Below are 23,867 nucleotides of genomic sequence, written 5' to 3' on the forward strand. Positions count from 1 at the left end.
CTGTGGTTTCATATGGATTATTTGTTCTGGTTTTGTGAAAAATGTTATAGGTAATTTGATAGGGATCACATTAAATCTATAGATTGCTTTGAGTAGTATGGACATTTTAACAACGTTAATTCTTCCAACTCAAGAGCATGGGATGTCTTCCATTTCTTTAAATCATCTTCGGTTTCCTTTATTAATGTTTTATAGTTCTCAGCATGTAAGTCTTTTACCTCCTTGGTGTGGTTTATTTCTAAGTATTTTTTTATGTGACTTTAAATGGGATTATTTTTATTCTTTCTCTTTCTGATAGTTCCTTGTTAGTGTAAAAAGAATGCAACAAATTTCTGTGTGTTAATCTTGTATCCTGGCTAGTTCATGAACTTGTTTAACAGTTCTGGTAGTTTTTGTATGGGTTGTTATGGTTTTCTGTGTATCATGTTACATTTTCAAATGACAGTTTTTCCTCTTTGCTTCCAATCTGGATACCTTCTATTTCTTTTTCTTGTCTGATTGCTGTGGCTAGTACTTCCAGTACTATGTTGAATCAAAGAGGTGAGAGTGGGCATCCTTGCCTTGATTAGATTTTACCAGGAAGGTTTTCCATTTTTCACTGCTGAGTATTATGTTGGCTGTAGGTTTATAGCTTTCATTACATTGTAGTATGTTCCCTCTGTACCCAGTTTCTTAAAGGTTTGTATCATGAATGTTGAATTTTGTTAAATGCTTTTCCTACATCTACTGAGAAGATCATGTAGGTTTGTCTTTTCTGTGTCAAATGTGGTTAATCATGTTCATTGATTGATTTGTGCATGTTGAGCCATCCCTGTGATCCTGGGATGAATCCAACTTGGTCATGGTATATGATCTTTTTTATGTGTTGTTAGATTCAGGCTGCTGGCATTTTATTAGGACTTTTGCATCCATATTCATCAAAGATACTGGCCTATAATTTTCTTTTTTTATAGTATCTTTATCTGGTTTTGGTATCAGGGTAATAGTGGCTTCATAGAATGTCCTTGGGAGTGCTCCCTCCTTTACAGTCTTTTGGAAGATTTTGAGAGGGATCAGTATGAGTTCTTTTTGTATGTTTGATAGAATTTGCCTGGGAGCTATTAGGTCCTGGGCTTTTGTTTGTAGGGAGGTTTTGTGTTTTTTTTAATTGCATATTCTGTTTCACTTCAAGTGATTGGTCTTTTCAAAGTATGTTGTTTCTTCTTGATTAAATTCTGGTGAGCGGTTATGTTTGTAGAAATTTGTCCATTTCTTCCAGGTTGTTCAGTTTGTCAGTATATAATCGTTCATAGTGTTTTCTTATAGTTTTTTTTTATTTCTCCAATATCAGCTGTGATTTCTCCTCTTTCATATCTATCTCTGTTTATGTGATTCCTCTCTCTTTTCTTCTTGGTGAGACTGGCTAGAGGTTTGTCAATCTTATTTATTCTTTCAAAGAAACAGCCTTTGTTTTTATTGATTTCTTTCTATCATTTTTAATCACTACTTTATTTCCTCTCTGATCATTATTATTTTCTTCTGACTTTGAGTTTTGTTTTTTTCTCCTTTTTCTAATTCTTTTAGGGGTTAGATTTTTTATTTGAGATTTTTCTTGTTTCTTGAAGGCCTGTATCACTATGAGCTGCCCTCTAAGTAAACTGCTTTTATTGCATCCTATAGACTTTTATATGGTTATCTTTTCATTGTCATTCTTCTGAACGTATCTTTTAATTTCTTCTTTGCTTTCATCATTGACCCATTGGGGTTTTTTTGTTTGTTTGTTTTTGAGGCAAGTCCTTTAGGCTCCAGGTAATTGACTTTTTTGTTTGTTTTGTCATTTCTGTTTCTGTGGTTAATTTGTTTCATGCTGTTGTGGTCAGAAAAGCTGCTTCAAAAATTTCTGTACTCTTACATTTATTGAGCCTTCTATTGTGCCCCAGTATGTGGTCAACCACAGAGAATGTTCCATGTGCACTTGAATGTCCTGAAAATATCAATTAAGTCTAAATGTTCTAGTGTATCATTTAGGATTTCTGTTGCCTTATTGATTTTCTGTCTAGAAGACCTGTCCATTAATAGGAGTAGGGTATTAAAGTCTCTTACTGTTGTATTCTTGTCCATTTCTCCCTTTATGTCTGTGTTTGTTCTGTGTAATCAGGTACTCCTATATTGGGTGCATATATGTTGAATGTAATATACTCTTCTTATGTTGATTCTCTGATCGTTATATAGTGTCCTTCTTTATCTTTCTTTATGACCTTTGTTTTAAAGTCCATTACCGCTGCCCATGCTTTCTTATTATCATTTCTGTTTGCATGAAATATCTTTCTCCATCTGCTCACTTTCAGTCTGTGTGTTGTTCACCCTAATGTGGCCCTCTTGTAGGCAGCATGTTGTGGGCTCTTGTTTTTCAATCCAATCTGCCACTCACTGTCTTTTGATTGCAGCATTTAGTCCATTGGCAGTTAAGGTAATTATTAATAGATGTATATTTATTACCATTTTTATCCTTATTTTCCAGCTGATTTTGTATTTGTTCTTTATTATTATTTTTGTTCCTTTTGTGGTTTGATGATTTCTTTTGTATTATGCTTGTGTTCTCTTCTTATTGATTTTTGTGACTCTGTTGTACGTTTTAAATTTGTGGTTTTACACTCAGTCATGTCTGACTGTTTGTGAGCCCATGGACTATACAGTCCATGGACTTCTCCAGGCCAGAATACTGGAGTGGATAGCCTTTCCCTTTTCCAGGGGATCTTCCCAACCCAGGGATTGAACCAAGGTCTCCCGCATTACAGGAGGATTCTTTACCAGCTGAGCTACAAGGGAAGCCCAACTTGTGGTTACCCACACTGTTTTCAAGTATGTTAACCCATTACTATATCTACTTCCTTTAGGCTGATAGTCATATGTCCTCAAACACATCCTAAAATTTAAAAATCTACGTATTTTTACATTCCAACTCAGCATTTTATGATTTTGATGTCCTCTTCTACATCTTCACGTTTATGCTTTTGCTGTTCATTTTATCATTGCTTTCATAAAAAATGTTTTTGTGAAATTTAATTTAATATGTATACTGGCTCATTTAAGTGATTTCCTTTCCATTTTGGATATTCTCTTTTTTCTCTTTTCTATAGATTATTGTTTCTTTGCTAGGATAGATTAATATTGCTGTTATTCTTTTAGTTTTTTCTCTTCTGAGAAATTCTCTTTCTCCTGTTCTTAATGATAATCTTGATGTGTAGAGTATGCTAGGTTGCGTATTTTTTTCCTTTCTGGACTTTGAATATATTTTGCCACTCCCTTCTAGCGTGCAGCATTTTCTTTAGATAAATCAGTTAATAGCCTTATGAGGGTTCCCTTGTAATTAACTCTTCGTTTTTCTCATGCAGCCTTTAGAATCCTCTCTTTAACTTTTGCCACTTTAATGATAATATGTCTTGGTGTGTGTCTGCTTGAGTTCAGCTTATTTGAGACCATGTGCTTCTTATGGGCTTCCCAGGTGGCTCAGTGGGTAAAGAATCTGTCTGCAATGCAGGAGATGCAGGTTCAGTCCCTGGGTTAGGAAGATTCCCTGGAGGAAGACATGGTGACCCACTCCAGTGTTCTTGCCTAGAGAATTCCATGGACAGAGGAGCCTGACAGGCTACAGTTTGTGGGGTTCCAAAGAGTGGGACACGACTGAAGTGACTGCTGTGCTTCCTATACATAGATATCTGTTTCCTTGTTTAAGTTTGGGAAGTTTTCAGCCATAATTTTTTGAAATGCATTTTCTATCCCCTTTTCCCTTTCTTCCTTTTTCCAGTTATGCATAGCAGGTTGGCATTCTTTATATTATCCCATAATTCTTACATTGCTTTCATTTTCTTCATTTGGTTTTCTGTCTGCGGCTCTGATTGGGTGATTTTCATTATTCCATCTTCCAGAACACTTATGTGTTCTGCATTACTCATTTTCTATTTATATTGCCTTCAGCTCAGCTTTCATCTTGGCAAGTGAGTTTTCTAATTTTCTCAGCTCCTCTTTCTAGTTTCTAGTTCCTTTTTAGAGTAGTCTATATTTCAGTTGACACCCTTTCTTAATTCCTTCAGTATTTTCATTATCTCCTTTTTGAAATCAGTGTTTATTAGAGTGAGGAGATCTGTTTCAGTGATTGTTCTTTTAAGGCAATTCTCTTGATCTTTTAATTGAGAGTGGTTCTTTTGTGTTTTCATTTTACTTATATTTCTATTCTACCATCTTGATTGAAGCCTCTGGTATTTGTTTTTTTTGAGAGTATGCTGCTGCTGGTACTGTTAAGTCACTTCAGTCATGTCCGACTCTGTATGACCCCATAGACAGCAGCCCACCAGCCTCCCCCGTCCCTGGGATTCTCCAGGCAAGAACACTGGAGTGGGTTGCCATTTCCTTCTCTAATGCATGAAAGTGAAAAGTGAAAGTGAAGTTGCTCAGTCATGTCTGACTCTTAGCAACCCCATGGACTGCAGCCCACCAGGATCCTCCATCCATGGGATTTTCCAGACAAGAGTACTGGAGTGGGGTGCCATTGCCTTCTCCGTTTGAGAGTATATTAGATCATAAATAGAACTAGCTTTAAAAACACTGAAAACCAAGCTTTTGTGAAAAATGAGATTTTGTAATTTGACTCTTGCATGTAAGTTTAAAGTTCTAAATTTTAAAACTGTGTGATAATTTTAAAAACATTTTATTACAACCATAAAGAATGTCAGAGGAATGGAATTTTAAGCTGGTGAAACCTTAGTGTATCCAGTCTGCTTTCATGGTATTAATATTTGGAGGACTAATGAATGTTGAAAACAACACAAATTTTCATATTATTTTTAGGGACAAGACATAGATCTTTCTTACAGCCATGAATCTCAAACAGTGAAGAAGTTTGATGCTTCCATTTCATTTCCACCAGTAAGTTTAGAAATGATAAAGAAGAAACTAAATACTAGGTAAGTAATATTAATTTTAAAATTTACATTTGTTATAGATATTTAGTAGTGAAAAAATTAGCACTGTAATATTTTTAATTGAGACTTCCCTTGGTGGTCCAGTGGTTAAAAATCTGCCTTGCAGTATAGGGAACTGGGTTCAGTCCCTGGTCAGGGAACTAAGATCCCACATGCAGGGCAACTACTGAGCCTGCGAGCTACAGCTAAGACCTGACACAGCCATAAATATAAATATATATTTTATTAATTATTAAATGATAATATTAAAGAGTTATAGGAAAAACCTTTTTTGTATATGTCTTTCAGTGTTTATAATAGATATATCTTGTAGTTAAAATCAATAAATAATATCAAATCCTGCTTTTTTTAACTTACTATTTTTAATCTGCATTTATCTATACCACTAGACCTGCATTACAAAAATTGATGAAAGATAACCTTCAAGTTGAATGAAAGGACTGTACAGTAGCATGAGGCATGTAAAAATACAGAGTTCTCTGGTAAAGATAAAAGTATACGTAAGTGCAGAATACTATAAGAGTGGTATGACAATCACTTTTAATTCAGAAATTGAATTTAAAAGGTAAAAACACAAACATAATTATGATATTATGTTAATGCATACAAAAATGTTTAATGTAATTTGTGGTATCAATAACAAGAGGTGGCAGGGGAGATGTAAAGGAATAGAGTTTTCGTATGAGATTGAAGTTAAAATGTTTTCAGTTTAAAAGAGATTACTGGAATTGCAATATTTTTTGTAAACCCAATGGTAAACATAAAAGAAATACCTATAGAAGATACGCAGTGGAAAATGAAAATGACCCAGAACACATCACTAAAAAAATAAAATAACAAAACCCAAGGTAGCAAGAGAGGAAGAGGGACAAAATAACTATAAGACAAAAAGCAATTTTAAAATGGCAATCATAAGTCCTTCCATATCACTAATTACTTTAAATATAAATGGATTAAATTCTGTAATCAAAAGATGTACAGTGGCTGAATGGGTTGAAAAGAAAAGCAAGATCCAGTAATTCCCTGGCAGTCTAGTGGTTAGGGCCCAGGTTCAATCCTTGGTCAAGAAACTAATATCCCACAAGGCACCCAAGGCAAAAAAAGGCAAGATACAACTGTATACCATCTGCAAGAGTCTCACTTAGGCTTAAGGATGTATATGGAATGAAAGTGAAAGTCTTACAAAAGATTCCATGCTGTTTGTAAACAGAAGAGACCAGGAGTGCCATTACTTGGAAAAAAGGATTTTAAGTTAAAAACTGAGTGAGACTATAAAAGCCATTGCATAATATAAAAGGATCAATTCATTGGGACAGTATAGCAGTTATATACATATATATGTGTGAGATGGCTTCACTGGCTAATTCTACCAAACATTTAATGATGAATTAACACCATTCCTTCTCAAACTCTTCCAAAAAGCTGAAGAGGAGATAACATTCCCAAGCTCATTCTCTGAGGTCAGCATTACCCTGATCCCCCAAATCCCAAAGATAGTATAAGAAAAGGAAATTAGTAAACCAGTATCCTTGATGAATATTGATGTAAAAATCCACAATAAAATACTTGCAAATGTAAGGTAAGAGGATTATACGCCATGACCAAGTGATATTTATTCCTGGAATATGAGGGTGTTTCTTAAGAAAATCAGTGTGATACACTATGTAAACAGAATGAATGATGAAAACCACACGATCATCTCAGCTGATTACAAGAAAAGCCTTTGACGATGTTAAGCATGCTTTTATGAGAAATTGTTAATACTTCAACGTAATAAAGACCATATAGGAGTAGTGGACAGCTAATATCATATTTAGTCATGGAAAACTGAAAGCTTTCCCTGTAGGGTCAGGAGCAAGGCAAGGATGCCTATTCTTGTCTCTTGTATTCAACAAAGTATTGAAAGCCCTAGCCAGAGAATTCAGGTGAGAATAAAAATTAAAAAACATCAAAATAGGAGAGCAAGAAGTAAAATTATCTCTGTCCACAGATGACATGAACACATGGGAAAACCTGAAGACTGCATTTAACACAAAGAAACAAACACAAACCCTGTTAGAGCTAATAAATCTAGCAAAATTGCAGGATGAAAATCAGTTGTTTCTGTGCACTAACAATGAAAAGTCCCAAAATATATATTTAGAAAACATTTACAATAGCATTAAAAAGAATATAACTTAGGAATTAGTCAAGGGGTGCAAGTTTTATACACCAGAAATTACAAAATTTTGCTGAAAGAAATTGAAGACATAAATTGATGGAAAGGTGTCCATGATCATGGTTTAGAAAATTTAATATAGTTAAAATGTCCATATTACCCAAAGCAATCTATAGATGTAATGCATTCTCTATCAAAATCCCAATGGCATTTTTTGCAGAAATAGGAAAAAAAATCCTAAAATACATTCAGTTCAGTTCAGCCACTCAGTCGTGTCTGACTCTTTATGACCCCATGGTCTACAGCACTCCAGGCTTCCTTGTCCATTACCAACTCCCAGAGGCTATTCAGATTCATGTCCATTAAGTCTGTGATGCCATTCAACCATCTCATCCTCTGTTGTCCCCTTTTCCTCTTGCCTTCTGTCTTTCCTAACATCAGGGTCTTTTCCTATGAGTTGGTTCTTTGCATGAGGTGGCCAGAGTATTGGAGTTTCAGCCTCAGCATCAGTTCTTCCAGTGAATATTCAGGACTGATTTTCTTTAGGATGGACTGGTTGGATCTCCTTGCAGTCCTAGGGACTCTCAAGAGTCTTCTCTAATACCAATACATATAGAATCTCAAAGGACCCAAGGAAGATAAAACACAAGCAATAAAAGCAAAAATAGACAGTTGAGACTATATGAAACTAGTTTCTGCATAGCAAGGAAATAATAAAGTGAAAAGGCAGCCAACAGAATAAGAGAAGATATTTGCAAACCATAAAGATGATAAGCAGTTAACACCCAAAATATGTAAGTAGCTCATATAATTCAACAACAAACTACCCAACAGGAAGATGATGAAAGGATTGGAATAAACCTTCCTGGAAGCCATGCAAGTGGTGAAGGAACATGAAGAGATGCTCAGCATCACTGATGATGAGAGAATCACAGAGCACAGCCTCGCTCTGGGGGATCCTCTCAGCCCAAGGACTGAGCCCACACCTCCTGTGGTTCCCTCTTTGGCAGGTGGGTTCGTTACTGCTTGAGCCACTCGGGGAGCTCTGTGTGATGTGTCGCAGTGGGGAAGAACCCACTTGCCAGTCCAGGAGATGCAAGAGACGCCAGTTCAATCCCTGGGTCGAGAAAATCTCCTAGAGTAGGAAATAGCAACCCACTCCAGTATTCTTGCCTAGAAAACTGCATGGACATAGGAGCCTGGCGGGCTATAGTCAGTGGGTTCACAAAGAGTCAGACAGGACTCAGCAACTAAGCACACAAACAAGGTAGTCAGACTCTTAGAAACTAAAAGTAGAACGGTGGTTGCCCCGTGTGGAGGGGAGTGGAATGGAAAGTTGTTGATCAGTGAGTATAGAATTTCAGTTCTGCAGGATGAAAAAGTTCTAAAGATCTGTTATACAGCAGTGTGCATATAGTTAATACTACTGTAATGTACTTTAAAATGGTTAAGATTGTAAGTTACATGCTTTTTACTACAGTAAAAAATTATAAGCATATAGTAATATTTTGTTAATCCATATAGTCGGTATATTGCATTTCTATGTTAGATGTTTTGGTTTCTAAATTTGTCTGTTATAAATAATGCTACAGATAATGAACATTTTGTTCCTATAAGTCATTTAAACTGTAATATTATTTCTTAACATAAATTTCCAGGGAAAGTTAACTGCAACAAAAGTTAGGTTATATTTTTAAGGTTTTTAGTACAAATACATTTCTAAAGCATAGCTAACCATTATCTATTGCTATTAATAGTTATCTCTTGGAGTTCCCTGGTGGTCCAGTGGTTAAGAGTACACCTTGCCAATGTAGGGGACACAGATTCAATCCCTGGTCTGGGAAGATTACACGTGTCATAGGGCAGTTAAGCATGATGTACCAGGCTCCTCTGTCCATGGGATTTGCAAGGCAAGAATACTGGAATGCACTGCCGTTTCCATCTCCAGGGGATCTCGCCTGGAGATCGAACCTGCATCTCCTGTATCGGCAGGCGGATTCTGTACCACTGAGCCATCAGGGAAGCCCATAAGGAGATTAGCAAAAATTTAATTTTTTTAATTGTTTGATTCAGGTCCAAATATGAATTTATTTCATTGGTAGTTAATTCTCTAATTCTAATGTACTTACAGTATCAAATATAGGTCACAAAACAAAAAATTCATACCAAATCATAGATGCTCAAATGGCTTTAATACCAGCTCCTGGGTTGGGGAGATCCCCTGGAGAAGGCAATGGCTATCCACACCAGTATTCTTGCTTAGAGAATTCCATGGACAGAGGCTACAGTCCATGGAGTCCCAGAGTCGGATGCGATGGAGTGACTAACACTAGCTAACAGATACCTATATTCTAAGGAATACTACAGACGGATCTAACAGTAATTCCACACGGACTCTTGTGTTTCAAATATAAGGCCACTAAAGGATCAGAAACTACAAAAAACCCTTCTTAAGGATATGATTAAGAAGGTTGAATGTTCAAATTACCACCAAATTGCACTCATCTCACATGCTAGCAAAGTAATGCTCAATATTCTCCAAGTGAGTCTTCAACAGTACGTGAACTGAGAACTTCCACATGTTCAAGCTGGATTTAGAAAGGGCAGAGGAACCAGAGATCAAATTGCCAACTTCCACTGGGTCATAGAAAAGCAAGAGAGTTCCAGAAAAACATCTACTTCTGCTTCATTGACTACACTAAAGCCTTTGACTGTGTGGATCACAACAGACTGGAAAATTCTTCAAGAGATGGGAATACCAGACCACCATACCTGCTTCCTGAGAAATCTGTATGCAAGTGAAGAAGCAACAGTTAGAACTGGACATGGAACAACAGACTGGTTCTGAATTGGGAAAGGAGTACATCAAGGCTGTATATTGTCACCCTACTTATTTAACTTATATGCAGAGCACATCATGCAAAATGCTGTACTGGATGAAACACAAGCTGGAATCAGAATTGCCAGGAGAAATATCAATAATCTCTGATATACAGATGATACTACCCTTACGGCAGAAAGCGAAGAGGAACTAAAGAGCCTCTTGATGGAGAGTGAAAAATCTGGCTTAACACTCAACATTCAAAAAATGAAGATCATGGCATCTGGTCCCATCTCTTCATGGCAAATAGATGGGGAAACAATGGAAACAGTGATAGACTTTATTTTCTTGGGCTCCAAAATCACTGTAGATGGTGACTGCAGCCATGAAAATGAAAGACATTTGCACCTTGGAAGAAAAGCTATGACCAACCTAGACAGCATATTAAAAAGCAGAAACATTACTTTGCCAACAAAGGTCCATCTAGTCAAAGGTATGGTTTTCCCAGTAGTAATGTGTGGATGTGAGAGTTGGATTATAGAGAAGGCTGAGCACTGAAGAATTGATTGCTTTTGAACTGTGATGTTGGAGAAGACTCTTGAGAGTCCCTTGGACTGCACGGAGATCAAACCAGTCAGTCCTAAAGGAAATCAATCTTGAATATTCATTGGAAGGTCTGATGTTGAAGCTGAAGCTCCAATACTTTGGCCATCTGATGCAAAGATCCAAATCATTGGAAAAGACCCTGAAGCTGGGCAAGATTGAAGGCAAGGGAAGGGGATGACAGAGGATAAGATGGTTGGATGGCATCACCAGTTCAATAGATGTGAGTTTGAACAAGCTCCAGGAGATGGTGAAGGACAGGGAAGTCTGGAGTGCTACAGTCCATGGGGTGGCAAAGAGTCAGACACAACTGAGCAATTGAACAACAATAACAACATTTTTAAGGACATTTTAAAGACATCGCTCGTGAAGCTGTGCTGGAAAACTCACCTGAAATGGGACAAGGTCTCTGCCTTGCCTGGAAGCTCCCTTATATCTCTGCAAAGCAGGAGACCCGATGCTCCTGAAAGTGTGAAAAAGAGCAGTGTCCTGAGCAGCAGCTTGAAGAGAAATGGAAAGGAATCAGTGGTCCTCAAGATTGAGGAGTATCAAAGAAAAGGAGGTGTTGAGCCTAGCAGGGTCCTGTGGAGCTCCGAGGTATTGAGGCCTTTTTTTTTTTTTTCCCGTCACTTATTATAGGCTAGACTCTAGTTTCCATGACCCTCTCTCTGTTCCAAATGGCAGAACAGTTGCTAAACAAAGGAGGAACAGCAATGAAACCACCCAAGGCAAGATTAAAGGTCCAGAGAAGCTCATCAAGATTAGGAGACTGGACCAACTGGATCCTGCACTCATGTAGCCTTGTCTAATCAAGACTAGATTGTGTGCAGCTCCCTTACATCTCTTCAAAGCAGGAGACCCGAAGTGTGAAAAAAGAGCAATGTCCCAAACAACAGCTTGAAGAGAAATGGAAGGCAGTGAAACCACCTGAGCAAGATTAAATGTACAGAGATGCTCATCGAGATTGGAAGACTGGACCACCTCAGACTCTGCACATACCCCACCCTTTGAAACATTGCAGAAGAAAGACTGTTACTGCCTATATAAAGTAAATACACATATGGAGGAGGGCATTGCATCCCACTCCAGCACTGTTGCCTGAAGAATCTCATGGACAGAGGAGCCTGGCGGGCTACAGTCTGTAGGGTCAGAGTTGGACATGACTGAAGAAACTTTGCACAATTATTCTAGCAGGTCATCTCGTTTACAAATTCTGATTGATCCACACTAACTTTCCTCTGAGACTACCCTGAGATTAGCTGTAGCACCTAAAAATCTCTCCATGTCCTATGCTACCTTTCCCTTTGAAGCCTGTCTTATCGTGGAATTTTCCTTGGCTCCACAGGTCTTATAAACCCAGGTTTATATGATTGTCAGTTTCCTTGGTGGTCTTTATAAGGTAGCTCTGAAAAAATTTTCATTAGACTGCTACTTACTGTAGTAGAAATAAATTTTTAATGTAAAGCAATTTTTATGTTTATTTTCTATTTATTTAGATTAACATTACTAGAGGATACTCACCGCTCACATCTAAGAGAATATGAAAAATATATGCAAGATATCAAGAGCTCAAAGAGTACCATCCAGAACCTAGAGAATTCATCAAATCAAGCTCTAAGTTTTAAATTCTATAAAAGCATGAAAATTTATGTGGAAAATTTAATTGACTGTCTTAATGAAAAGGTATGTGTCTATAAATATTGAATCATTTCCTTTTTATACAGAAATTCGCTTACCATGCATTTTTTGTTGTCTTTTTTTTAGTTTAAATCCCATAACTAGGTACTTCATCTAGGATTCTTCCTACCTATTTTTGACATACTGGAATATTAAATGTTCCCTTAATGTTGGACAGTTAGGTATTTTTTATAATCATTTTGCAACATGTAAATAGCAGTATTTATATGCAAATAGAAGAAATCTGGACAGAGGTTTGTGACATTGTACAGGAGGCAGTGATCAAGACCATCCCCAAGAAAAAGAAATGCAAAAAGGCAAAATGGTTGTCTGAAGAGGGCTTATAAATAGCTGAAAAAGAAGAGAAGCTAAAAGCAAAGGAGAAAAGGAAAGATATACCCATCTGAATGCAGAGTTTCAAAGAACAGCAGGGAGAGATAAGAAAGGCTTCTTCAGTGATCAGTGCAAAGAAATAGAGGAAAACAGTAGAATGAGAAACACTAGAAATCACTTCCAGAAAATTAGAGATATCAAAGGAACATTTAATGCAAAGATGGGCACAATAAAGGACAGAAACAATATGGACCTAACAGAAGCAGAAGATATTAAGAAGAGGTGGCAAGAATACACAAAAGAACTATATAAAAAAGATCTTAGTGATCCAGATAACCATGGTGGTGTGATCACTCACCTAGAGCCAGACATCCTGGAATGCGAAGTCAGGTGGGCCTTAGGAAGCACCACGACAAACAAAGCTAGTGGAGGTGTTGGAATTCCAGCTGAGCAATTTCAAATCCTAAAAGATAATGCTGTGAAAGTGCTGCACTGAATATGCCAGCAAATTAGGGAAACTCAGCAGTGGCCACAGGACTGGAAAAGGTCAATTTTCATTCCAAGCCCAAAGAAAGGCAATGCCAAAGAATGTTCAAACTACTGCACAGTTGCACTCATCTCACATGCTAGTAAAGTAATCCTCAGTGTTGTCCAAGCAAGGCTTCAACAGTACATGAACCGAGAACTTCCAGATGTTCACTGGATTTAGAAAAGGCGGAAGAACCAGAGATCAAATTGCCAACATACACTGGATCATAGAAAAAGCAAGAGTTCCAGAAAAACATCTACTTCTGCTTTATTGACTATGCTAAAGCCTTTGACTGTGTGGATCACAACATGCTGTGGAAAATTCTTCAAGAAATGGGAATACCAGACCACTGACCTGCCTCCCGAGAAATCTGTATGCAGGTCAAGAAGCAACAGTAAGAACTGGACGTGGAACAACAGACTAGTTACAAATTGGGAAAGGAGTACGTCAAGGTTGTGTATTGTCATCCTGTTTATTTAACTTATATGTAGAGTATATCATGCAAAATGCCAGACTGGATGAAACACAAGCTGGAATCAAGATTGCCGGGAGAAATATCAATAACCTCAGATACACAGATGACACTACCCTTATGGCAGAAAGAGGAACTAAAGAGCCTCTTGATGAAAGTGAAAGAGGAGAGGGAAAAATCTGGCTTAAAACTCAACATTCAAAATATGAAGATCATGGTATCCAGTCCTATCACTTCATGGCAAATAGATGGGGAAACAATGGAAACAGTGATAGACTTTATTTTCTTGGGCTCGAAAATCACTGCAGATGGTGACTGCAGCCATGAATTTAAAAGACACTTGCTCCTTGTAAGAAAGGCTATGACAAACTAGATGACACATCAAAAAGAAGAGACATTACTTTGCTGACAAAGGTCCGTCTAGTCAAAGCTGTGGTTTTTCCAGTAATCATGTATGGATGTGAGAGTTGGACCATAAAGAAAACTGCGTGCAAAGAATTGATGCTTTTCAGTTGTGTTGGAGAAGACTCTTGAGAGTCCCTTGTACTGCAAGGAGATCAAACCAGTCAGTCCTAAAGGAAATCAGTCCTGAATATTCACTGGAAGGACTGATGATGAAGCTGAGGCTCCAGTGCTTTGGCCACCTGATGCAAAGAGCTTAATCATTAGAAAAGACCCTGATGTGGGGTAAGACTGAAGGCAGGAGGAGATGGGGATAACAGAGGATGAGATGGTTGTATGGCATCACTGACTTGATGGACAAGAATTTGAGCAAGCTCCGGGAGGTGGTGATGTACAGGGAAGCCTGGCAGGCTGCAGTCCATGGGGTCACAAAGAGTCGGACACCACTCAGCAACTGAACTGAACTGACTGAAATAGCAATATAAATTTTTAAAATTCTGTCTATTTAAGAAAAGTTCTAGAAATTGAATTACTAAGTCAAAGTGTCTAAATATATTAAGGCTTACGAAACATTACTAAATTATCCTTCAGAAAAATTCTATCGGTTTCTAGTGTATTTAGTTTTTACATATTTATTTTGATCTCACAAGTCATTTGTTTTCTTAACACATATAGTTTTCTTCTAGTGAATTATTTGTGTCCTTTACCCTGCTGTCTTCTTGTTCATTCCATGGGTTTGTTTTTGTGAGTTATTTTCCTTTTTCCCAGTATATGATGAACAGCTTTCTATTGCTTAAAAATTTTAGTGCTTTATCCTATTTGATGTAGGTAAACATTCCAATTTGTTTTGTCTTTTGATTTTGTTGAGGTTGTTTTTTGATATTTGTTGTTGTTGTTTAGTCACTAAGTTGTGTCCGACTCTTTTTTTACCCCATGAACTGTAGCCTGCCAGGCTTCTCTGTCCATGGGATTTCCCAGGCAAGAATACTGGAGTGGCCTGCCATTTCATTCTCCAGGGGATCTTCTTGACTCAGGGATCAAACCCACATCTCCTGCTTGGCTGGCAGATTCTTACTGCTCTGCTACCCAGGAGGTCCTTTTTTTGATATTAGGTGTGCTTTTTGTTTTTTTCTTTTCAAATTTTAATTGAAGTATAGTTGATTTACAATGTTGTGTTAGTTCCTGGTGTAGAGCAGTGATTCAGTTATATATATGTATGCTCTTTTCATATTCTTTTCCATTATGGTTTATTTCAGGATATTGAATATAGTTCCCTGTGGTGTACAGTAGTATCTGGTTGCTTTTTTGTTTATAGTAGTTTGTATCTGCTAATCCCAGACTCCTGGTTTATTCCTCCCCATAGATTCATTTTTATCATATTTTATGTTCCACAGATAAGTTAATATCATATTTGTCTTTGTCTTTCTAACTTACTTCACTTAGTAGTATTGTCTCTAGTATTGTCTGCTGCTGCAAATGGCATTATTCTTTTTTATGGCTGGGTCATATTCCTGTGTGTGTGTGTGTGTGTGTCTGTGTGTGTGTGTGTGTACATATATATACCACATCATCCTTGTCCAGGCATCTTTCAGGGACATTTCGGTTGCTTCCATGTCTTGGCTCTTGTAAATAATGTTGCTGTGAACATTGGGATGCATGTATCTGTTTGCATTAGAGTTTTCTCCAGATATATGCCCAAGAGTGTAATTTCAGGATCATATGGCAGCTCTAGTTTTTTAAGGAACCACCATATTGTTTTTCATAGTAGCTGCACCAGTTTATACACCCAGCAACAGTGTAGAAGGGTTCCCTTTTCTCCATAGCCTCTCCAGTATTTGTTATATGTAGACTTTTTGTTGTTGACCTTTGTAACCAGTGTGATATGATACCTCATTGTAGTTTTGATACACATTTCTCTATTAGCAATGACATCAGATGTTTTTAAATTTTTATGTCAATCAGATTTATGAATCATTCTTTTCCATTATAATTCCTGTTTTTGTTTTATACATACTAAGTCCTTAGTATAAATTGGGATCTTGAGTTGTCCTTTTCTTAAAGTAGACTAATCACTTTAAAAATACACTCTACTTTCTTCATTACTTTTAATTTACTTTTAAAAGATTACCAAATTAGTTTCTCCCCTATTGTTTTAAGTTGACTACCTTTAATACCATTTGGTAGCTACTTTTCTGAAATATTTATTACAGTGTGACTTTCTTCATTCATCCTTGAAGAATTACACTGTCAAAGGCTTGAATCCATAGCGTTAGCATGGAACATGATTGAAGTTGGGGGAATTGTTGCCCAAGAAATATATAATATGAATGCCAGTTCTAACTAATCACTCGATTCTGCTTCGCAGTTTGCTTTCTGGTCTGTTTAGGTCTCATCTGTCCTCTATTTTTGTCAAATTTTACCAGTTTCTCCAGATGTTCCCCTATAGTCTGACATGCTCAGCCTGTGAAAAATAGCTGCAGTCATCATTTCCTTCTTCTCTTCTATCTCAAAAAGGAATCTTTCTTATCTATCCACTTTTATCCACGTTCCTGACTCCAGCCAAGTTAGGTTTTAGTATTTATGCTATTTATAGCTGTTTTAGGGCTTCCCTGGTGGCTCAGAGGTTAAAGCGTCTGACTGCAATGCGGGAGACCTGGGTTTGATCCCTGGGTCGGGAAGATCCCCTGGAGAAGGAAATGGCAACCCACTCCAGTACTCTTGCCTGGAGAATCCCATGGAGGGAGGAGCCTGGTAGGCTACAGTCCATGGGGTCGCAAAGAGTTGGACACGACTGAGTAACAAACCACTATAACTACTATAGGTGTTTTGGTACAATGTTTATTTTCTAGTTTTATTAGTATTATAAGTATTGGAAGCTACGTCTGTTCCTCACAGTGTTCATTTAATTGAGATGTGATAGTGTTAAAAATGTTTCTGTTATATGAAATTTGAGCATATAATGTGCTTATATATAACTATTTTTTATACTCAATTAATGACCACCCATAAAATGTTACTTATGTATGTATTTCAGATTATCAACATCCAAGAAATAGAATCAGCCATGCATGCACTCCTTTTAAAACAAGCCGTGATCTTTATGAAACGCAGGCAAGATGAATTAAAACATGAATCAGCATATTTACAACAGTTATCATGTTAGTGTTTTTCATGTTCAATGTGATTTTTTTGTTCATTAAGCTAAATTGTTAGCTAAAAGATAAAAATATTTTTATTTCTGTATAAAAAATGTTTATTGTGTATTTTCCCACTGACCTTTCACTTACCCTCTTCTAAAATTCCCAAACCATTTGAAAATCTGGGCTTTAAAATGTCTTAAATTAAGTCCAAATCTAAAAGAATAAAAATTATGAATTTTAATCATTTAGTGTTTGAAAGAAAATATTTATATGACCATTTAATGATTATTTTGAGATGACTTGACATAAACATATAGACTGTGTCAGAAGTCTAACTTTATAAATTTTCCATAGATTGATTGTGGAAGTTAAAGAAATTCTGGTGCGTTTCAGTGTAGAATCATCTATAAGATCTCATTATATTAATAAAAGAATTGGATGCAGCTCTTTAATTCTCACACTGATTTTGTATTTGCAGAGATGTCTTCCTTTGTTTAAGATGCTGTTAGGGTATAGTGAAAGAAATGAGATCACAGCATCAAGTAGATGATAAAAGCAAAATCAAAATGACTCAAATATATGACATTTAGTTGGTCATAAATTACAGTATATGCTAAAATAGGAGATAATATGAATGACATATTGGTAATGCGTTTCTAGAATTTGACCATAGGGACAGGAAAAAAAAAAAGGTGAAAACTTCTGAAAAAGAATATAAGGGAAAGAAACTTTATTTTTGTTACTATTCTCGAGTGCTGAACTATATTCACTAGACAAGGTACATTTTCTTAGATTAGCAAACTCAATACCTATTAATATTGTGGTAGAGAGTTAACATTGCAATTTCATTGCATGATGAAATATGTAATTTAAGCATAGTCTATGTATGGATGATTATATATACAAATATGTATACATACCTAAAATATAACTTTTGTTTTCAAAATGTTTCACTGTATTTCTTTTTAGAATTTACAGTATAAAATCAATTTTATTCATTAACAGGCAAACCTGAGACATCAATAAATAAAACCTTGGCTATAGATGAAAAAACTCAGTCGATTTTAGAAGAGGTTGAATCTCGAAGGTAACTAAAGACTTAAAGCATCACTGAGCAAGTGTTTTTCATAGTTTAAATACAGTTAATCATATAGTATAAATAACTATAACATAGCATATTAATTTGTGAGATTGGTGTAAAACCAAAATTTAGTTAAGCAGTCCTCTACCCCATGGCTTAAAGCACACTTGTGTATTTGGATCAGTTAGAAGGAATGTGTAAAGTGGTATTTATCAGGTTGGGACTGTCTCATACCTGGAAGCTAGTCCTAAATACATTGTTACTCCTTTTTTCAAATCATAGGAGTGTCTAACAAGAATAAGAGGGAGAATCAGTTCAGATTAATGAAGCTAAAATGTTAAAAAATTAATATAAAATTGTGTGAAAGTATGATTGTTTATTTCTTGGCATTTTAAGTAATGATGACTTTTACTTTTTGTTTTAAAGCATTTATTTTCATATTTTATTTTTGTTTTTTTGCAAAATACAGGGCACGAAGAAGACAAGCAAGGGTTCTTTCTGGGAATTGTACTCATGAAGAAGGAACATCTAGTGATGATGAACTGTCTTCAGCAGACATGATTGACTTCCAAAAAAGCCAAGGTCAGTTATCAAGTTTCTGATGTGTCTTAATTTGAAGTACTGAAATAATAGAAAATCTTTGCCATGATTGCCCTTAATTAAGCTATCCAAAATAGTTGGGAAAATTCAGAAAAAATAATACTTTTTTTTTCCTTACTTGTCTTTACCTCTGAAAGAACGGATAAAATGGAGAAGTGGGATGAGTAGGATGAGTATTCCTGCATCTTTATAGTTTTTTCCCCCTCAGCCTTTTTGCATCTCCTGTTATAAATGAGCCGTGAACATTTTTGGCTTCATTTCTCTGCTACATGCTTTCTATATTATCTTTTTTTTTTCAATTTAAAAAAATATTTATTTATTTGGCTGTGCCGAGTCTTAGTTGTGGCTTGTGGGATCTAGTTCTCTGACCAGGGACTGAACCTAGGCCTGCTGCACTGGGAGCTTGGAGTCTTAGCCACTGCACCACCATGGGAGTCCCTGTTTGTTGTTCAGTCGCTCAGTCATGTCCCAACTCTTTGCAGTCCCATGGACTGCAGCATGGCAGGCTTTCCTGTCCTTCACAATCTCTGAGAATTTGAATTTGAATTGAATTTATAGTAAAGTCCATTTTTAGCATTGTAAGAAGGTAAAATATGTACAGTTGAAAGAATGTCGGCTTTACAGTCAAATACATGAGTTCAAAGAGGGAATGTATTCTGTGTGACCTTAAGTGAATTACTTGACTTCACTGTATCTGATATTGTTGTTTGCTTTTTCTTTGTCTGTAAACAGATAGGCTAGAAACACTTACCTTTTAGGGAGGATAGTTATGATGGTGACATGAGATAATGTGTTTATAATGTTTTGGCATATAGCAAGGGCTTAATAAATGGTAGATTTTATCAGTATCAGTTGTTACTAAGGTGTGTTTTCTTTAATAAAAACTAATTTATATGTTAATGTCAAGAAATAACTTTCAACTCAGTTGATTACATGAGTTATACATAACTAGGTTTATAGGAATCAAAAATCACAAATGTAAAATGCATAATACACAGAAACTCATTTTCTTCACAGGTGACATTTTACAGGATCATAAGAAGATTTTTGAAGATGTACACAGTGATTTTTGTAATATCCAGAATATTTTATTGAAATTTCAACAATGGCGAGAAAAGTTTCCTGATTCTTATTATGAAGCTTTCATTAGTTTATGCATTCCAAAGCTTTTAAATCCCTTAATACGATTTCAGTTGATTGACTGGAACCCTCTTAAGGTATATGAGCTTAAAAAAATAATCCTGATCACATTTAGTTACTTAAATCCTCTTGTTATCAGGTTAACTATAATATAAAATACCTCACCTTTAGAGATGGAATTAATAATCATGCTTTGGAGTAGTCATTTACCATTTCTTGGGTCTCACTCTGTTTTAAGGCTAACACATCAGTAAAGGAAACACTTTAAAAAAATCTTCTGTGGTAAGTTGAAGATCACTCAAAAAAATAAAGGTAATATTAGACCATAAGAATTTTACAATCTGAGTGAATTTCAAAATAGGTACCAAGAGTTCTGATGTTGGAGATGACATAATGTGAATACTTGACTAGGAAAGCTACAATGAAGATGAGGAATTTAAATGAGGATTTAAAGGGTATATAGAATTTAAACAGGAAGAGAGCGAGGAAGGTGTTTTGTAAAGGTACATGGGGAGAAATAGTTTTGTAGAGACTGCATAGATCTGAGTCAAGAGATACGAACTTGTTTTGATAGGTAATGGGAGGAGTGACGTGATGAAGGTAATGTTTTAGGAAGCTCTGAGCAATAGCTAACTTGGAGGGTAGAGAGAAAGAGATGAAGATATACTGAAAGGCAGTTGTTGTAGCCCAAGTCCAAGGAGATGAGTTCCTCACATAGGGTGATAGTGACAAAGCAAAGAGGAAAGAAAGGGTTGATTGCAAGTGATTTTATGAAGAATCAATAAACTACTGTGAATAACCCTAACAAAACACATCAACATGGTGACCCCAAGGTTTGGATTCTAAGTTATTAGGACAATTATAGTTCCGTTCATAGAAATGGTGTCTTTTCAGAGAGGGAAAAGGTTTTCAAGGAAGTTTTACATTATAGACAATGAAATTATGATGGGACATCCATGTGGTTAAGCAAACAGAAATGAGAAAATGAAATTCTAGGAAGAGAGCAGAGCTGAAAATAAAGATTTAACAAAGGGTGAATCCCTTTTGTTTGACTAAGGTGGATCTTCCTCTGCCCTAGTCATGCATACCTTTAGACTTTCTGTTAGGTTCAGGGCCATGCAGTGTTCTTAGTTTAGGAACCAAGCTTATCCCTAAGGTAGCTGGTTGGACGACAGCCTAGTTGTTAACCACTCAAGGTGAATTGAGTATTCTGTCTCACATAGCAAAGATCTGTTCATTCAGTCATTCAACAAATAGTAATTGGCCATCTGCTGTTTGCTTAATAATAAGATAAGCCACATGCAAAGTATACTTTTGTGCCAGTGAGACTTGGGAGAGCCAGAAGTGAATTTTGTATGAGGTAAGTATAACTTTAAAAGCAAATTCCATGGGTATTTTAACTGCTATTGTTATAAATGTATATTTTGTTCCTAACAGTACCTGCCATTTAGTAGGTCCTGAACACACACGGGGCATTTCTGGACGTGAATAAATGCATGAAATGTAGTATCCTGTCTCACTGTCTAGATGTCATGTGTTAGTCATGTCATCCTGTCTAGCCTTGGTGGTCTAGTACTGTATGTGCGTGAGTGCTATCGCTTCAGTCATGTCCAACTCTTTGTGACCCTATAAACTGTAGCCCACTGCATACGTTGGGTTAAAATATGGAATTATTCTCCTTTGATCCTTAGAAAAGCTCTGGTAATTACTGAAAAAGTTAACTATTTAAAGATGAAGATTAAGAATTTATTTATAACTTGGATAATTTTATTTATAAGTTTGATTCCATAGGTTTAAAACAGATGCCATGGTTCACATCTGTAGAAGAATTTATAGGTTGCAGTATGGAAGATTCAAAGAAGGAAGATAGTTCTGATAAGAAAATCTTGTCTACTGTCATCAACAAAACAGTTATTCCTCGACTTATAGGTACTATTTTATAATCTTGATAAACTTAAATTGTTCTTTAGCTAAGTATAAGATCAGTAATTTCTGTTACAGTCACAAATTTTTTTCGTTTTTGGACACAACTGTAATAGACAGTAAAAATCAACAGATTTATAATTTAAGCTGATTAAAAACAGCTTGTTTGTGCAAGTGACTGGCTATCAAACTCCTGATACTCTTGGACCTTTAGTATTTGTGACATTGGTGTTACTTTTGTTAGTCACTTATTAGTGGCACACTTCGATCTCTACTATGTGTATGTCTTTCCCTTAGCTTCTCCCCTTACATTTCTTCTCCTTCTTTTTTTAAAAATTTGTATTGGAGTATGGTTGATTTGGGCTTCCCTGGTGGCTCAGAGGTTAAAGCGTCTGCCTGAAATTCAGGAGACGTGGGTTCGATCCCTGGGTCGGGAAGATCCCCTGGAGAAGGAAATGGCAATCCACTCCAGGACTACTGCCTGGAGAATCCCATGGACAGAGGAGCTTGGTGGGCTACAGTCCACGGGGTCGTAAAGAGTCGGACACGACTGAGCGACTATCACATCACATGGTTGATTTATAATGTTGTGTTAGTTTCAAGTGTACAGCAAAGTGAATCAGTTATACATATATCCACTTTTTTTTTTTAGATCATTTTCCCATATAGGCCATTACAGAGTTTTGAGTAGATTTTCCTGTGCTGTATTGCAGGTTCTTACTAGTTATCTGTATAATAGTAGTGTGTCTAGTCAATCCAAATCTCCCAATTTATTCCTCTGCACATTTATCCCCTGGTAACTGTAAGTTTGTTTTCTACAGTCATGACTCTACTTCTGTTTTATAAATAAGTTTCTTTGTAGCCTTATTTTTAGATTCCACATAGAAACCATGTCACATGATATTTGTCTTTCTTTGTCTGACTTATTTCACTCAGTATGACAGTCTGGGTTCATCCATGTTGCTGCAAATGGCATTTTTTGTCTTTTTTATGTCTGGGTGATGATATTCCATGGTATATAATGGAATATTACCATATCTTCTCTATCCATGCTTCTATTGATGGGCATTTAGCTTGTTTCCACGTCCTGGCTATTGTAAATAATGCCGCGGTGAACATTGGGGTGAGTGTATCTTTTCCAGCTATGGTTTTCTCTGGGTTATATGCCCAGGAGTGAGATTGCTGGATTATCTGGTAGTTCTGTTTTCAGCTTTTTTAAGGAAGCTCCAAACTATTCTCCATAGTGGCTGCTGCAATTCACATTTCCACCAATAGTGTAGGAGGGTTCCCTTATCTCCACACCCTCTCCAGCATTTATCGTTTGTAAATTTTTTGATGGTGGCCATACTTCGGCCACCTCATGCAAAGAGTTGACTCATTGGAAAAGACTCTGCTGCTGGGAGGGATTGGGGACAGGAGGAAAAGGGGATGACAGAGGATGAGATGGCTGGATGGCATCACTGACTCGATGGACGTGAGTTTGAGTGAACTCTGGAAGTTGGTGATGGACAGGGAGGCCTGGCGTGCTGTGATTCATGGGCTCACAAAGAGTTGGACACAACTGAGCAACTGAACTGAACTGAATTGAACTGATTCTGACCTTTGTGAGGTGATGCTTCATTGTAGTTTTGATTTGCATTTCTGATGTTGGTCATCTTTTCACGTGCTATTTGGCCATCTATATGTCTTCTTTGGAAAAATGTCTGTTTAGATCCCCTGCTGTCTGGGTTACTTATTGTTTGATATTGAGTTGTGTGAGCTGTTTGTATATTTTGGAGATTAATCCCTTTGTTAGTTGCATTGTTTGCAAATATTTTCTCATTCTGAGCGTTATCTTCTTGTTTTGCTTATCGTCCTTTGCTGTGCAAACTCTTTTAGTTAAATTAAATCCCATTTGTTAATTTTTGTTTTTATTTTCATTGCTCTAGGAGTTGGATCAAAAAAGATCTTGCTGCAATTTATATCAAAGAGTGTCATGTCTGTGTTTTCTTCTAAAAGATTTTTTAGTGTCCGGCCTTACATTTAGG

The 23,867-nt window shown here is 36.5% G+C and overlaps 1 protein-coding gene across 3 annotated transcripts in view; it reads left to right on the forward strand.

The window, feature by feature from the left end:
• GCFC2 (GC-rich sequence DNA-binding factor 2) overlaps positions 1-23,867 on the forward strand; it is a 73,772-nt gene that overhangs the window by 26,911 nt on the left and 22,994 nt on the right. For 2 of the 3 annotated variants that reach the window (XM_040224179.1, XM_040224180.1), the window contains exons 5-11: positions 4,828-4,943; positions 12,040-12,226; positions 16,991-17,114; positions 18,102-18,183; positions 18,647-18,759; positions 19,795-19,994; positions 21,696-21,846. In XM_040224179.1, the coding sequence (XP_040080113.1) occupies positions 4,828-4,943; positions 12,040-12,226; positions 16,991-17,114; positions 18,102-18,183; positions 18,647-18,759; positions 19,795-19,994; positions 21,696-21,846 (973 nt within the window). Of the gene's footprint in view, positions 1-4,827; positions 4,944-12,039; positions 12,227-16,990; positions 17,115-18,101; positions 18,184-18,646; positions 18,760-19,794; positions 20,097-21,695; positions 21,847-23,867 lie in introns of those variants that run through there. The other variant, XR_005718323.1, reaches the window with a different exon arrangement.

This window comes from Oryx dammah, unplaced genomic scaffold (genome assembly GCF_014754425.2).
Source record: "Oryx dammah isolate SB20612 unplaced genomic scaffold, SCBI_Odam_1.1 HiC_scaffold_25, whole genome shotgun sequence".
Classification (NCBI taxonomy): domain Eukaryota; kingdom Metazoa; phylum Chordata; class Mammalia; order Artiodactyla; family Bovidae; genus Oryx; species Oryx dammah.